The sequence below is a fragment of the Nannospalax galili genome, unplaced genomic scaffold (genome assembly GCF_000622305.1).
Source record: "Nannospalax galili isolate Female #2095 unplaced genomic scaffold, S.galili_v1.0 scaffold1526, whole genome shotgun sequence".
NCBI lineage: Eukaryota > Metazoa > Chordata > Mammalia > Rodentia > Spalacidae > Nannospalax > Nannospalax galili.
The window spans coordinates 234,671-251,204 of record NW_008354768.1 but is presented as its reverse complement, the minus strand read 5'-3'; the positions used below and the strand labels follow the sequence as shown (position 1 = coordinate 251,204).

The 16,534-nt window shown below is 40.7% G+C and overlaps 1 protein-coding gene across 11 annotated transcripts in view; it reads left to right on the top strand.

Moving 5' to 3' along the window:
- The window catches only part of Plekha5 (pleckstrin homology domain containing A5), a 107,832-nt gene that overhangs the window by 53,548 nt on the left and 37,750 nt on the right, over positions 1 to 16,534 (top strand). For 6 of the 11 annotated variants that reach the window (XM_029555446.1, XM_017802881.2, XM_029555444.1 and 3 more), the window contains 4 exons: positions 8,781 to 8,843; positions 10,887 to 10,967; positions 11,096 to 11,245; positions 14,615 to 14,716. In XM_029555446.1, the coding sequence (XP_029411306.1) occupies positions 8,781 to 8,843; positions 10,887 to 10,967; positions 11,096 to 11,245; positions 14,615 to 14,716 (396 nt within the window). Of the gene's footprint in view, positions 1 to 3,067; positions 3,149 to 8,261; positions 8,298 to 8,780; positions 8,844 to 10,886; positions 10,968 to 11,095; positions 11,246 to 14,614; positions 14,717 to 16,534 lie in introns of all 11 variants that reach the window. The other 5 variants (XM_029555440.1, XM_029555437.1, XM_029555438.1 and 2 more) reach the window with 2 other exon arrangements.

Sequence of the window (16,534 nt, the reverse complement as noted above, 5' to 3'; positions counted from 1 at the left end):
AATTCTTAGACAATGTCTGTATGTGACCAGTTGTGATACTTGGTAATAGTCTCCAACTGGTGTAAAATGAGCTTCTTGGATGAGTAGTGACTGGGGTATTTGTAAATATGCACATAGCAAGAAATTACATTAGTTAGGGATGTGACAGTCTCGGGGTTTTCTCTAAGATCTATGACCTCTCCAGCCATGTATATTTAGTTAGGTTTATATTACCACACTTGAGTGGGCTTTTAGTCCAATTAGATAGCCGTTGATTGCCCCCAAGATAAAAATGCCACTACTGCACCAATGCCATACGCCGTGCTGGCCATTGATGTGGTTATTTGGTCTTGAAGCTGGTTGGACCATCGATGCATGTTTTCCCTTGGCACCTTCATAGTGCCCTCCAAAGCTATGAGAGCTAGCCTTCAGGGGAAGTGGTCAGTTCCAGCTCCATTGTTCCAAATCCCGTGTCTGAAGTATGTTCTGTCTTCAGCAGTAGGTGACCAACATCCTAAAATTAAGCTTCTCATCTGTGTCTCTCAGATCCCTGGCCAAAACACTAAAAGCAGAAATCATTGACTATAGCCAGGTATGGTAGCAGACACCTGAAATCTCAGCACTTGTGGAACTGAGGCAGGAGAACTGCCACAAATTTAAGGTTAGCCTGGGCCACAGAGCGAGACTATGCCTGGGGACGGCAGGGCGGGGGGATCATTTGCTGTCACTCTTAAACTTGTTTGTAGGCTTGTAGGCACACTCAGCTTTCCCCAACTTCGCTGATACGTACTGATTGTATAAATTCACGAATCTCACTGTGGTGTTCCCATGTGTGTATGCACCATGCTTTGATCCCGTCTACTCTCCCGCACCATCTCTTCTTTCTTTCCTCATTGATGGGATTTTTAAATCAAAATGCATTAGTCCAACATAACTCAAAACCAAGAAAGAAGGTAGAATTAAGCATCACATTTTCTACATACTTTTCTGATCACTTAGGGTTAGAAATTTCAAATAAAATTACAGTTTTATAGACAAATACATAAGCAGTATCTAAGCATATTTCCAAGGTGTTTCTGTACATGGTTTTGTATTTATTGCTGAAGTAACTATGAACCTTATGTAACACTGGGTCACATATACTCAGTTTTATTATATAAAGTAATGAACATCTAATCGCTTTATAACTTAGCAATCAGCTAAAATCCAAACCTGTATTACCTGTTATTCCAAAAAAAGAACTAAGCAGGAAGCAAAATACTGAACTCACTTCAAGTTTACACACATCACATTTATTAGTCTTTTAAATTTTTAATTACATTTGGGGGGGGTACCTGCTGGGGCATCTCACCATCCCTGCATTTACTAGTGTTTCTCTACTCTCCTTGAAATAAAATTCCTAGACTGTTAACATAAGTATCATTCTGGATTCTAAAACTTAAAGAACTTGAGCTGGGCATGGTGGTATACACTGTAATCCCAGTATTCGGAAAGCCAAGGAAGGAGGATTCCCTATGCCTGGACTGCATAGGAAGACTGACTCCTAAGTTGGGTCGGAAGGGAGGGAAGGAGGGACTTGTTTAACAGTGTCAGACTCTGGGTGGGATTCTGATGAAGGTACTTGGCTAGCTTCAGCTGTTCATGCCATGTGTATGATGCTGCCACAAGCAGGACCCTTACCGTGTGGAGGACCCCTCACCTGCCATGATCCTTCTTACAGCCCACTAAACAGCCATCCTACGAGCCCTTGGTTAAGTCAGTGTGGTGTCGAGGGAATTCTGAAATGGCTCCATTGCTTTTGCCTTTCCATACGTAGTATCCCATCTCTCCAGCCCTCATGAGATGGGATTCCACTGAGGATGTGAGCAGGGCTGTTGTGGGCTAGATCTGACGAACTTTAAAAGCTAAGACCACTCTAGTCATTTCTGTCATAGGGATCTTCAAACCAGACTGCACCCTTGATGATGTATTAATAGGATCTATAGCAGAAATCTTCCAGTTGCACATGAGAATTGCCTGGGAATCAGGTCTGTATTCCATTAGCCCTTCCCAGGTGATTCTAGTGTGAATTGTGGCTGCTGTTCTTAGTTTTCTTTATCCCAGCAGCCAGTAATGAGAAGGAACCAAGAGGCAGCACAGACGGGGACTGGGCTTTTTAATTTAGTATGTCCTCTGATCCATCTCTGGACATACTGATGTGTTCTCTAATGTATAGAAGATGAGACTCATATAAATTATTACAAACTACAGTTACAAACATCAGACCTGTCTGCTTACAAATGCAAAAAATTTTCTTGGCCACTTTCTCTCCATGTCAAGATGACTATTTTTTGAGTACGTTGACTCAAGTACAGAGCCTGCTAAATAGAACCAGTAGTTTCCTAGAGGCAGTAATTAAGTTGAACATAGCTGGAAATGTGAGTCATGGTCTCAGCCTACCATGGTAGGAGCTACGGAGACTTACTCAGTCTTCGTTGAATAAGTTTTAGTTTAAATGTTCTTGAGTAATTCTACATATACCATCGTACTGAAAAAATCCAAGATTGTATAAAAATGTCTATCAGGACTTATTTTAATAAAATGTTTTAAGTGATAAAAATGTTGGGTATTATAAAATTTTAATATCCATAGAAAACTCATTTTTTCCTAATTAACCTTATAAAGAATTGACTGTCCCCTTCTAGAAAGTTTCAGTTGTCCTTTATGTTGTAATGCTTTATCCTATTTTTTTTCCTAATTAATCTTATAAAGAATTGATTATCCCCTTCTAGAAAGTTTCAATTGTCCTATGTGTTGTGATGCTTTATCATATAATATATGTAGGAATATTTGTTAATTGGTTGTGTTGATTAAAGTAAAATCTTGTTGTAGTTATTGAGCTTTTTTATAACCTTGGAAGTATTTTACAGCATTTAATACTTGCTTAAAACTATTGATAGACATTAAATCTGTGCAACCATGAGGTAAATGTAAGCAATTACACTGTTAGGAAGATACTAAAGTAGAGGATATATTTACAGTGTCGTCTTTCAAATCTAGCTGTGCTGTAAACTGATGTTTGCTGTATGCTCCTCCTGATTTGAAATAGATGAAAGAAAATGAACCTATTATCACCATGGTTCACACAATGATTGAGAACTCGGCGCTAAGACCACAACTGTACCAGCAAGTAAGGTCTTGGACAGTGAACGATACCGCTTTGTCATCTGCAAACCCCCAGTGCTGGTTTTGCTTTATGCTCAGATTTCCTTACATCGGTGTTTTTCTTTTTGTTTGTTTGTTTGGGAAACACTTCATCCATGTGTCCCAAGATGCTGCGCTACTTTTAGCATGGCTTCCTGAACATTCTGCTGTTGAATATAAGTGTGCCATTTTCCTAAAGTTTTTGTGTAGACTATGTGATTGATGCATACTTGGAGGTCTGCAGTACACTTGGCAAAATTTTACTAGGTTTCCTTTTTTTTTTTTATTAACTCTGAAGGCATTACCACTACATTTTAGGGGAAAGGTTTGTAAAATGTTTTCCTGTTAAGTGCAGCCCTCCAAACCTGTCCTGCTTGTGTTTTAGTAGATTACATTTATGTGGGAGCAGTTTAGTTCTTGTACTGATGGGGTAGAACCTAGCTGCTAATTATTAACCTGCCAGGGTAATTGCACTTTACCCCATTCCTTTCTCTAATCAAAGTATGTGTTGGGGAATTAGCGGACTTTGCTTTAGGAAACGTGGTAATCTGCAGATCTGCAAAAGAAGTCACACGCATTTCTATCCATTCTTTTAATTATTATTTATTTCATGGTCTAAATGTCCCCAGCTCTGTGTTCCATAGCATCAGCTTTTCTACTTCAGTACCTCAAGTTACTGTGGCCATGGCCTGTTAGAATATTTTTAAATCATAAAAAAGAAGAAAACTAACTCACATGAAAAATGAATGTAGATCCTAATTCAGATGTGAGAAGCACCTACTCAGTAGAAGCTCCTTGGGCTCACTCCGGCCCCGAAGCCTCGGGGTGCCTCGTCTTTGCAGTGCACTGTGCACCATGTAACTGGAAACTGGGACAGTGGGTGAGAGGATGACTCGATTGTTGAACCAGTTTTCAACGTATTTGAAATATAATCTGTGACTAAAACATCTAATTTGCAAGAGCTAACCCAAATAGTAAATATTTAAAGTTAAGCAGCTTTAGCTTTAGAAAGAAAATAGAAGTGGAATCTTTCAATTTTTAAAAAGATTTGTTTTTATTTTATGTGTACGAGTGTTTCCCTGCGTGTATGTATGTGCACCATATGCATGAGGTATACACAGGTCCAGAAGAGGGCACTGAATCCCCTGAAGCTAGTTACAGATGGTTGTTAGCTGCCATGTGGATGCTGGAACCCAAACCTGGTCCCTTTACAGGAGCAGCCAGTGCTCGTAAGTGCTGAGCCATTTCTCCAGCTTCTCAATTAAAAAAAAAAAAATTGTGTGTACATGCTTGCATGTGTCTACCATGTCACATGCATGGAAGTGTGGAAGGGCAGTCTGAGAGAACTGGTTCTTTCCTTCCACCCTGTGGTTTCCAAGGATCAAACTTAGGTCCTCAGGTCTGGAAACAAGTGCCTTTACCCACTGAGGCAACTCATGGCCCTCAATTCTTTTGGGCTTTTGTGTTTTGCTGTTTTATTTTGTTTGTGTGTGTGTTTTGGAAGCAGGGTCTCACTATGTAACCCTTGTAGCCCTTAAACTCAGAGAGCCACCTGTCTCTCTCTCCCCAAGTGCTGGGGATGGGGCATGCACCACCTAATGTCTGCCTTCAATTCATTTCTTGTTGGGTTTTTTTTTTTTCGGTTTTGTTTTGTTTTGTTTTGTTTTTTGGTCTTTTTGAGACAGGGTCTCTATGTAGTCCCAGCTAGCCTGGAACTTGCTATGTAGACTAAGCTGGCCTGTCTCTGCCTCTGCTTCCTGAGTGTTGGGATTAAAAGAGTGTACCACCACACCCAGCTCGTTTGTTGTTTTGAAACAGGATCTTCCTTTGTAGCCAAAGTTGATCTCAATTTTTTTTTTTTTTTTGAAACAAGGTCTCCCTTGTAGCCCCAGCTGGCCTGGAACTCACAGAGATCCGCCTGCCTCTGCCTCCCAAGTACTGGAATTAAAGGCGTGCACCACCATACCCAGCCCTGGACTCAGATTTGTAATCTTCCACCTCCAAGAGCTGGGATTATAAACATGAGCCACCACATGTGGCTCAGAGCACCTTTATTTGAATTATTCCTTGGATAGACACCTGAAAACTTACCCAGACAGTAGTTTTCTTAAAATTAACCAAATGAAAAGACCTAAAACTTAATATTAAACACCAAGTTTTAAAAAAAAAATCTCGTTATTGTTTTACTGTGTCATAGTTATACTTTTATACTATAGTCTTTATCAACTATGAATATTAATGAAGTTAATCACCTAATGAATAATAATTCTCAAAGATAGAGACATAGCAGCAAATGTTTATAGTACTATAAGCATTGTTTTAATGCTTGTTAATAGTTTTTTAAATAAAGCCAGGCAAGATGGTTTACATCTGTAATCCTACTACTTGGGAGACTAAGGCAGGAGGATTGCCATGAGTTAAAGCTGGCTTGGGCTACAAAGTGAGATTGTCTCAAAAAAGAGAGAAGAAGAAAAAAATGGGGCTGGAGAGATTGCTTAGTGGTTAAGAGCACATGCTGCTCTTGCAGAGGACCCAAGTTCAGTTCCCACCCCTTTTATGGACTCAGTGGAGCTGGAGTGACAGATGGTTGTGAGCTACCTTGTAGGTACTAGGAACCAAAGAAAAACTAGTAAAAACATTTTCAGAACCAAAATGTAGAAAAATTTAAGCTACCAAAATACTTGAAATTCACATTTTTATTAGTAATAGATTTGTATTAAAGACAGCATACCAAAATTTTTAATCCTCAATGGAAATTTTATTGTTGTTTATGTGTATGAATGTATTGCCTGCATGTAGATAGGTGCACTTGTGTCATGCAGTGCCTGTGGAGGTCGGAAGAGGGTGTTGGATCCCCTGCAACTGGAGTAACAGACAGTTGTTAACTGCCATGTGGGTGCTGGGAATCGAACCCAGGTCCTCTGAAAGAGCAACCCAGTGCTCTTAATTGATGAGCCATGTCTCCAGCCCCTAGGCGAAAGTTTTTAAAGTTAGTCTTTTTCTCTGATTTTGGTTTTGGAGAGTACTGAGGATTGAACACTGAGAATTCAAGGCCAGGGCTTTGTTACTAAGCCACACCTCTAAACCTGTGCTGCCTGTGCTGGCCTCAAACTCAGCATCCTCTTGCCACCAAAAAAAAAAAAAAAAAAGACATCGCTCTCTGAAAGTTGGAACTGGCTTGGGGATGTTGGTACATGCCATGCCCATAACCCCAGCACTGGGAAGAATCACTGCGGGTTTCAGGCCAGCCAGAGACACATAGCAAGACCTAGCTCAAAAAAATTAAAGTTTTACTACTTAGCAGACACTTTTTAATGCCATACCAACTGATATCAAAATGAATCTTAAGTGGTTCTCCAAATAAAAACAGCATACCAGTATCCTAAATATTTACCATAAATTACTGTTTTGGTTTTAATGAACTAGTTTTTTGGGTTTTTTTCCCTTTGGACCTTGAACACAGGATACAATTCCTTCCTATTTTAACTTTGATAAAGTGCTGCGCATGTTATGTTAACATTCCAAGGTTTAATAAAGATGTTTTACATTCAACTTTAAATACTAAGCTAATACACTAGAGCATCTTAATAGTTGAAGGTCTTTTGCTTTAAGTTCATGTTAAGTATTAGAAAACTAATTTTAGCATTGTTTTACATTTTTTTATCTTGGATATAAGCATTTTAAAACTCTTAGCCAGGCATGGTGGCACATGCCATTAATCCTAGCATAGGAGGTAAAGGCAGACGGATCTCTGCAAGATTGAGGCCAGCCTAGTCTATATAGCAGGTTCCATGCCAGCTGAGGTTACAGGGAAATCCTGTCAAAAAAAATTTTTTTGATATTCTATTTATTTTTATTTTGTGTATGATTGTATTGCCTGAATGTGTGTATGTGCACCTGTGTCACGCAATGCCCACTGAGTCAGAAGAGGGCGTTGGATCCCCTAGAACTGGAGTTACGGACATTTGTTAGCTGCCATGTGGTGCTGGGAATGGAATCTGGGTCCTCTGCAAGAGCAGTCAGTGCTCTTAACCACTGAGCCATCTCTCCAGCCTCTCAAAAAATTTTTTGATAATTAAAATCAAAGAAAAACTCACTCCAAAACACCTTTTTCAGGTAGGAGTATAACTGCTTCTCTTGGATCTAGGTGCTTTAATCTGGTTGTTTAATAACAGCTGACATTTGTCAGGACATTCTTGAGTAATCCTTGCTTACAGTATTATACAAGTCTGACTTTTGCCATTAAATTCATTTTTCATGTAATGTTCATTTCTATAAAATCACGTGCTTCAGTGGTCACTCTGCATACTTTAGTCACAGATTCATTTGCATGAGCTGTATGAAGTCATGTCTTAAGATGAAATATGTAATTCCAGGATTTATTGTATGTTTGGAGTGCTTACATTTTTAACTTTCTGATCTCCACATGCCTAGATCCATTCCAAGTAAACTGCTGTTTCCATTCAAGTAGTCTGCTATTTAATTAGATCTCACTTTGAAGCTGTGATGATCGAGCATTTTTGTTTTTACAGAGGAAACATGGTATCATCCATTCTTAAAGATTTACATACATATATATATAATTGAGCATTCTAAGCTAGATTATAGTTGGGGCATTTTACTCCTGAACCCACAGTGAGAAAAAGTTACCATTTCGCAAGCCGACATCAAGCCCCAGCTGAATTTTGTCTGCTGTGTTTCTGTTGCTCTCTAGCAGTTAATATAAAATCAAAACACAGGCGAGGTCAGGAAACAATGCCTGTGCTGCAGTCTCTGCTGTCACTGATTGAGATGTCTGTGGGACTCTTGGTAAACTAATCCAAAATAAGGACTTATATAACCAAAAGATACTTGGAAGAATATAGGAAAAAGTACATAGACAGACAGCTCACTGGTACCGTGCTTACCAGTCATGGGTGAAGAAGCCCCAGGTTCAATCCCCATGCAAAAAAATAATGATTGCTTATAGTATACTACAGAGGGTGTCGATCAGACATAGAAACCTGTTATTCATAACTTAAAATGTAGGTTTTCAGTTTTACGAGGTTTGGAATAATTTCCTCTTTTCAATTAAACCCCTTTTCCTCATTATCTTTTAGTTCTTAAGACAGAAGAACAAGATAAGTCTATACTGTGTATGTGTGTTTACATATTATGTACATGTGTACAATGTGTTATAGACTGTTGATAAAGTTGTGCTAAGATGTGTTGGCATTTGAATGTACACATAAACAGTGTGGTTATGTGTACTGTGAAAGACGACGGTCACTGAACTGTGCTTGACTCGAATATTTGATCCAGTATAAGCTGCTATTTTTGTATTGTCCATTTTTTATTAAAATAATGTTTGTCTTTAAAGTGAAAACTGTAAGGTGCTTTATTAACTGTTTGGTCAGCTTATTTGACAAGCTTGCCTTAGCATCTTTCTTGTATCTTGCATATTGTATCATTGTTAAGTATTTCTCTACTTTTATAATGATTTGTGTTTGAATTAGACTTCTAAAAGTATAAGAATCATTTTAAAAAGCATTTTGTCATATTGTCATATTTGATGTGAGTTTAAATATTAACTATAAACTGGTTTTTAAAGTTTCTTTGTGGCATTTTTTTTCTTATAGCTATCCCAAGATGAATGTAGAGGCACATTGTACAAATACAGACCTGAAGAAGTTGATATTGATGTAAGTATTAGTGTGATACACCATGTCCAAACACAGGAAATGCAGGCCAAGCATGGTAGCTCACACCTTTATTCCCAGCACTTGGGAGGTTAGAGGTAGGGGGATCTTTGTGAGTTTAAGGCCAGCTTGGTCTACATAGTAGGCTCCAGGCCAGCTGGAGCTACAGGGAGACCCTAACTCAAAAAAAAAACAGGAAATGCATGTCTACCAAAATGCCATAAAAAATACATTATTATACATTCTTTTTTTTTTTTTTGGTCTTATTCTTGTCTATTTTTGCCCCTGTAATTAGCAGTTGAATGTTATTATGTAGCACTTAATTTCAAAAACTCCACTTTGAGGGGGAGAAAGGTTGTGGGGGTCCTTTAATTTTTACTTTATTCATTGGGGGCACATGTGTGCCATGATGTGTGGAGGTTTCAGGAGTCATTTCTGCCATTGTGGGTCTCAGGGATCAATCCCAGGTTGCAAGTTGCCAGGCTTGGGCTCAAGTGCCTTTACCTACTCAGCTGTCTCACTGTCCCAGTGTGTGTGTGTGTTTGTTTGTTTTATTCTCTCTGTTGTCCTTTGGGTTGGGTTTTGAGTTTAATTTGGTAGAGTTGGAGGGTTTGTTGCTGTTGTTTCTTCCATGGTTTTGTTGTCTTCTCAGGCAGGAGCTGCCTGGAACTGACTGGGCCTTAACAGTAGTGACACGCCTTCTGCTTCTTGAACACTGGAATAGCAGGCCTGACCATGCTTCTGGCTTCCACGCTGATTTAAAACACACACACACACTCAAAACACACGAGATAAAAAAGGTCGAGACACAGAAGAAATACAGTATTTTCAAGAAAAAAAAAAAAGCCTCTAGAAATGATACCACTGCTATTGCTTCCTTTGGATTAAATTTAGTCTCCTTAGATGCAGGCTTGATGGCCTGTGCCTGCAGTAGAGGCGGGAGGGCTGAGAGTTCAAGGCCAGCCTAGACTACACAGGTTCTTTCTCAAAATAAAAATCAGCTTTTGTTCTGTTCAAGACAGGGTCTCACTGTGCAACCCAGGCTGGCCTCCCAACTCAAAATCCTCCTGCTTTGGCATCATACAAGCTGAGATTTACAGATGTGTTCCACCATACCTGACAAATTTGCTCTCTCTCAAATCCTACTTTAGATTACTGATTTGCCATGTGCCCTTCTTATACGTATACTCTGTTGAGGTGACAGATAAATGGTCAAGGGGTAGAGTGTCACATGTCTTGCTGGCTTGTCATTGTGCCCTAAATTTGAGGACATATATCCTGTTTAATATTAGGAGAATTAGTTTATTGTATTATTGAAATTAAACAACCATCCTCAACTCCAGTTCCAGGACATCCAATGCCCTCTTCTGTCTTCCAGAGGCACTGCTCGACACAGGTGCACTAACATATATGCAGGCGTAACACTCATACTCATAAAATAAAAATAAATAAATGAAAAAAATTTTTTAGAAAATGAAGCAGGCGTGTTGGTGTATGTGTGTAAATCCCAGCAAAGCTAAGGCAGGAGGATGTGAGGAAGTTGGGGACCAGCCTGGGCCATATAGTAAGTTCCAGGCTAGCCTAGGCTCTAAGTAACGCTTTATCTCAAGAATAATGATTTAAACTCCACCTGGGGTATAGCTTGGAGCCTGTGTATAGCATTTGTGAGACTTAGAGTTCCATCCCTGAGCCAAAAAGAAAGCCAAGTACGGTATCGTGAGCCTCTCATCCAAGGTGATATATAACAGCCTGTCAGGCAGACTCTAGGGGGAATCTTAATCAAATTGAAAGATTCGAGCCTGACTCACAGACTGCTTGGTTACTAAGGATATTTTGAAATATGTAAGTCGAATAGTATGGTTGAATGCTTTCTCACTTTCTTCTGCTTGCTTATTTAAATATCCTAGCTCTGTCTCCATTTTACTGATTCTGAGTGAAGTTAAAATGCCCTAACTAGGTGTTCATGGATGTTTTAAGTGTCTACCTTCCCTCATTATAGAAAAGACTTGAAATTGCTAACAAAAGACATGTTCTCTTCCAACCTAGGCCAAGTTAAGCCGATTGTGTGAACAAGATAAAGTGGTGCACGCTCTAGAGGAGAAGCTGCAGCAGCTTCACAAGGAGAAAGTAGGACGACTCTGTTTATTACCTACAGCGATGTTACTTTATAGTAGATATAAGGACACTGAGAACTAAGTAAAGCGAATTAATTCAGTGATGCACAACATTAAGTGTAATTCTCTTTATTATAATAGTACACGCTTGAGCAAGCTTTGCTCTCAGCCAGCCAAGAGATAGAGATGAATGCAGATAACCCAGCAGCCATTCAGACAGTGGTGCTGCAGAGAGACGACCTGCAGAACGGACTGCTCAGCACCTGCCGCGAACTCTCTCGAGCCACTGCTGTAAGTAGATTATGTCCTAATGAAAGTCACCTAGATCAGGATGTGGTAATGCAGACCTATAATCCCAACTACTTGGAGGCAGAGGCAGAAAGATTGCTAAATTCAGGGACTGCTTGGACTACAGAGGGAGTTCAAGATCAGCCTGGACAGCTTAGTGAGACCCTTCTCAAAAAGTTTTTAAAAGGGGGGTGGAGGGGGTATATGTAGGTCGGTGAGTAGAGCCACACATGGCATCATACACATAGAATCCCAACACTCAGAGACAGGTGCCTACCTGGGCAACATAGCAAATTACAGGCTAGCCTGACACTCCCTCCGCCCCCAAAATGTTTTAAATACTGCACAATTCTTTTGTCTTTTCTCTCTGCTTTTAGTTGGGCTGTCTTTAGGATTGTTCTTTATTATTATTATAAGAAACACTGGGGGCTGGAGAGATGACTTAGAGGTTAAGAACACTGGTTGTTCTTGCAGAAGACCCGGGTTGGAATCCCAGCACTCACATGGCAGCTAACAACTGTCTGTAACTCCAGTCGCAGGGGATCCGACAGCCTCTTCTGATTTCTTCGGGCATTGCACGACACAGGTGCTCTTACCTACATGCAGGCAATACACACATACACATAACAAAAAATGAATGAATGAATGAATGAATGAATGAAGACCTGAGCTCAGTTCCCATAACCCTGCTGGGTCAACTGTTAGCTTCTCAAGTATAATCTATGCATGCGTGGTAACATCCACAGAGGATAGCAAGCTTACCACCACACCATGAGCTTCCCCCCATTCCCTGGCTGAACATCTCACTCCAGAACTCAGGGTGTGTGCTGGTTATGCACCACTGCAGTCCTGGTACCTGACTGAGGCAAGAGGGACGACAGTGGTGCACCGCCAGGTAATACACTGCTTGTTACGTGTTAGGAGTGCTGTATGTCCGCTGTGCTGCTGTGTGCTCGATCTCTGTCTCTTTTCTTTCATTTCTCCAGGAAGGATACGGATCCCCACATCTTGAGATGGTCTTTTTCATGTGACTGCAGGGAGTTGAGTTTACTCTGATTTTTTTTTTTTTTTTTAAGACAGGGTCTCACTATGTAGCCCAGGCTGGCTTCAAACTCATAGAGATCCACCGCCCTCTGCCTCCCAAGTACTGACATCAAAGACATGCACCACCATGCCTGGCTGCTCCACATTCTTACTCTTATATGGAGGTAACAGGCTGCCCTTGAGGCCTCTTTTCCCTCCCAGGGGACTCAAGACCCACTGCATAAGTTTGCTGTGTCTATGATGTACAGGAATTAGAAAATGGAAAAACAAATTCAAAATTAAAACAACAAATAAATAAGCAGCCAAACCAAGGCCATTGAGGTGGTTCACTAAAGCCCTTGCTGCCAAGCCTGGCAACCTGAGTTTGATCCCTGGAATGTAGATGTTGGAAAGAGAACCAACTCCCACAAGTGTCTTCTAACCTTCACCCACCTCACCGCACCCTCACACACACAGCCAATCAGTAAATAAATAAATTGGTTTCGGGTAGGTTTTTTGTTGGTTGGTTGGGTGGGTGGATGGGTAGGTGGGTGCTTGCTTGCTTGCTTGCTTGCTTGACACAGGTTCTCACTGTGTAGCCCTCCGTGGCTGACCTTGAACTCACAGAGATATGCCTGCCTCTACTGGAATTAAAGGCATGTGCCACTATACCCAGCCTTAATTTGTTTAAATAGATGTCTAGAGTAATTTTTATTAAAGGATACCAATTTGTATATTGATTCAGGTAAAAAATTTGCTGAAGTCATTAATGAGACTAATATTTATATAGTATAGGTGATATAAAAAGCCCTTAACCCACTATCCTTTTAAATTTTAATTCATATGAAACCTGTTTAATGGCTTCCTAAGTTGTCTACCTAATGTAGAGATGTAGTCTTCTATGCACTCTTTTCTTTTCATTGCTGGGGTTTGGCCCACAGGCTTGTGCATGCTGGGTAAGCACTCCACCTTTTTACATTCCTAGCCTTTCTTTTTTTTAATGACAGAATCCAACTAAGTTGCCCGGTTTAGCCTTGAACACTCTATATAGCATAGTACAGGCCTTGAACTTAGGATCCTCTTGATTCAGCCTCCCATGTGTCACCATTCCCAGGTTCTCTTTGCTCTTTAAAAAAAAATCAGGAACTAGGGAGATGGCTCAGCAGTTAAGAGCGCCAGCTGCTCTTGCAGAGGACACGAGTTCAGTTCCCAGCACCAACAGGGCAGCTAATAACCATCTGTAACTCCAGTTCTAAGGGATCTGACACCCTCCTCTGACCTCTGCAGGCACAAGACATGGACACAGTGCACATACATACATGCCGGCAAAACACGCATAAACATAAAATTAAACAGAGTACAACAAATCCTGGTGAGAATGTAAGGACCCTTGTTCACTGCTGGTAGCAATGTAAATTACTGTTCCAACCACTGTGGCAGCCAGTGTGGAGATTCCTTAAGAAACTAAAACTAGATCTGGAGAAGTATCTTAGAAGTTAAGAGCACACCCTGCTCTTGCAGAGGACCCAGCTTTGGTTCCCAGGACCTGTACCTCCAGCTCCAGGAATCTGATTTTGTCTTCTGACCTCTGAGGGCACTTGTACTCAAATGCACATACCCCCACACATCGCAAACATGTAATTAAAATAAAATAGATCTTTTAAAACACAAAACCAGGGCCAGGTATGGTGTGCTTTCCTTTAATCCCAGCACTGCAGAGGTAGAGGCAGTGGATTTCTGTGAGGTTGAGGCCAACCTGGACTGTGTAGTCAAATCCTGTCTCAAAAAAACAAAACAAAAGTGAAAACAAAAAGCTGAAAATAGAACTACCAAATGACCCAGCTCTACCTCCCAGGTATAGACCCAGAACACTGCCATCTCAGTATACCACAGAGGTACATGCCATGTCTTACAGCCGCACCATTCACAGTAGTTAAGGAATAGAGCAGCCTAGATGTGTGTGAACAGACAAAGTATCATATATATACTGTAGATTTTGTGGGGTTATGCAGCCATAAAGAAAAATGAAATGGATGGAAGTAGAGATCATTATGTTGAGTGAAATAAGCCAGACTCAGAAATAACACCGCATGCTTTCTTAGTTTCTCGGGTCTTTAAAAAGAGGGAACGGTAAAGAAAAAGGAGCTGCGAAAGTTTTCTGTTGGTGCTAGAGACACGGCACAGAGGAACACTTGCCCACCGTGTTTGTGAGTTCAGTCTTCAGCACTGTAAGAAATTTTTGGTTTGCCCAAAATAAACTACACAATTTTCTGAACTGTTGAAGGATTTAAGTGTAGTGATACCCATTAAAGCATGGCCCCGTTAACTTGATGAGCACTTTAATCTCAGGAGCTGGAACGAGCCTGGAGAGAATGTGACAAGCTGGAGTACGATGTGAGTGTCACCAGGAACCAGATGCAGGAGCAGCTGGATCGCCTTGGCGAAGTGCAGGTAGGAAAACAATCTTTGACATTAACTTGATTGGTTTTAACATGTACCACACATCTCACCTTGTGGCTTCATGTGTAACTGTCTCTGTTGGCCTCTGAGTTACACATTGAGTATTTTCAATGACAGAATTCTTACTGTCACTCGAATTAACCCACGATCTTCTTTCTATGCTTTTTGGTCTCTTGGGCCATAGTGTGCCCTAAAGTACTTACGCCCCTTGGTACTCAGCTCTCAGCACTGCACTCCTCAGTACTTCATTAGTTGTCTCAAAACTTCCTAGAAATTTGGTTCAGACTGTCACAAACCACCTGTGTCTATTGATACTGGACTGTTGATTATGAGTTATATTTTTTTCTGATGAAATAAGGGTCTCACTATCATAACTTAGGCTGGCCTTGAACTCTTAGTTTTCCTGCCTCCGCCTTGCATTACAGGTGTGCCTTACTAGGCCCAGGGAATCAACTCATCAAATAATACTTATTTTTAAAAATATTCTTGCTGGGGCTAGAGAGATGGCTCAGTGGTTAAGAACACTGACTGTTCTTACAGAAGACCTGGGTTTGAATCCCAGCACCCACATGGTAGCTAACTGTCCGTAACTCCAGTTCCAGGGGATCCGACAGCCTCTTCTGTCCTCCACGGGCATTGCATGACACAGTGCACTTACCTACATGCAGGCAATACACATACACACATAAAATAAAAATAATAAGTAAAAAATATTTAAAACAAAAAAATGTTCTTGCTGAGTATGAGGCCAGCCTAAACTACAAAGTGAGACCCTGTTTCAAAGGGAAGGAGGGAGGGAGGGAAATCCATTCTGTATCCAGTGTCCCTCCTGGTGCTCTGTCTGTCATAGGCACACACCCATGCCACGGGTATGTCTGGCCTTCTTTTCCTGAACCTCTTTCTCATCACCCTCATGTTTAAAATCCACATTAACGTTATCTATGATAAAGATAAAGATACTTAATACTTATTATAATACTTAGAAAGTATCTTTAACTCTGCTTCATAAAATAATATCTATTTTTTGTCAAACAAACCTGGGGAAGGAGTTGGTAGGGCCCCACACCTCCCTGAGGATTTAAATAATAAATAGCTTAGGATTGATGGAGGAAGAGGAGATGTGTTAATGGTATACCCACTGGTAAGCTGCCCAGTGTTCCTGTAAAAAAAAAACTCTTGGAAAAATAATACATACAATAAAGCAACAATTTTTTTTTTTGTCTTTTTGAGACAGAGTGTCCCTGTAGTCCCAGCTGACCTGAACTCTCTATGTAGACCAGGCTGGCCTTGAACTCACAGAGATCCCCCTGCCTCTGCCTCCCAAGTGCTGGGATTAAAGGCGTTCGCCACCACACCCGGCTAAGTAGCAATTTTTTAAGAAGAAAAATGGCCAAGGGGTATGAATGAATTGATAGAAGTTTTTTAATTGGGGCTGGAGAGATGGTTTGTCAATTAAGAGCACTGGCTGTCCTTGCAGAGGACCTGGGTTCAGTTTCCAGTACCCACATAGTCCATAACAACTGTCGATAACTCCCGTTCCAGGGGACTCTAGCACCCTCTTCTGCCCTCTGCAGGCGTTGCATGACTTGAGTACACTTACATACCTACAGGCAAAACACTCATGTGTAAAATGAAAATAAATCAATCAAAATAATTTTAATACCAAGAAAAAAGATTTTATGTTGCTAATTTAGATGTTTAAAATTTTGTTTGGGGGTCTGCAGATACAGCTTAGTGGTTAGGATCCATTGCCCCTCTTCCAGAGAATATAAGTTTGGTTCCCAGCACCCACATCAAACAGCTTACAGC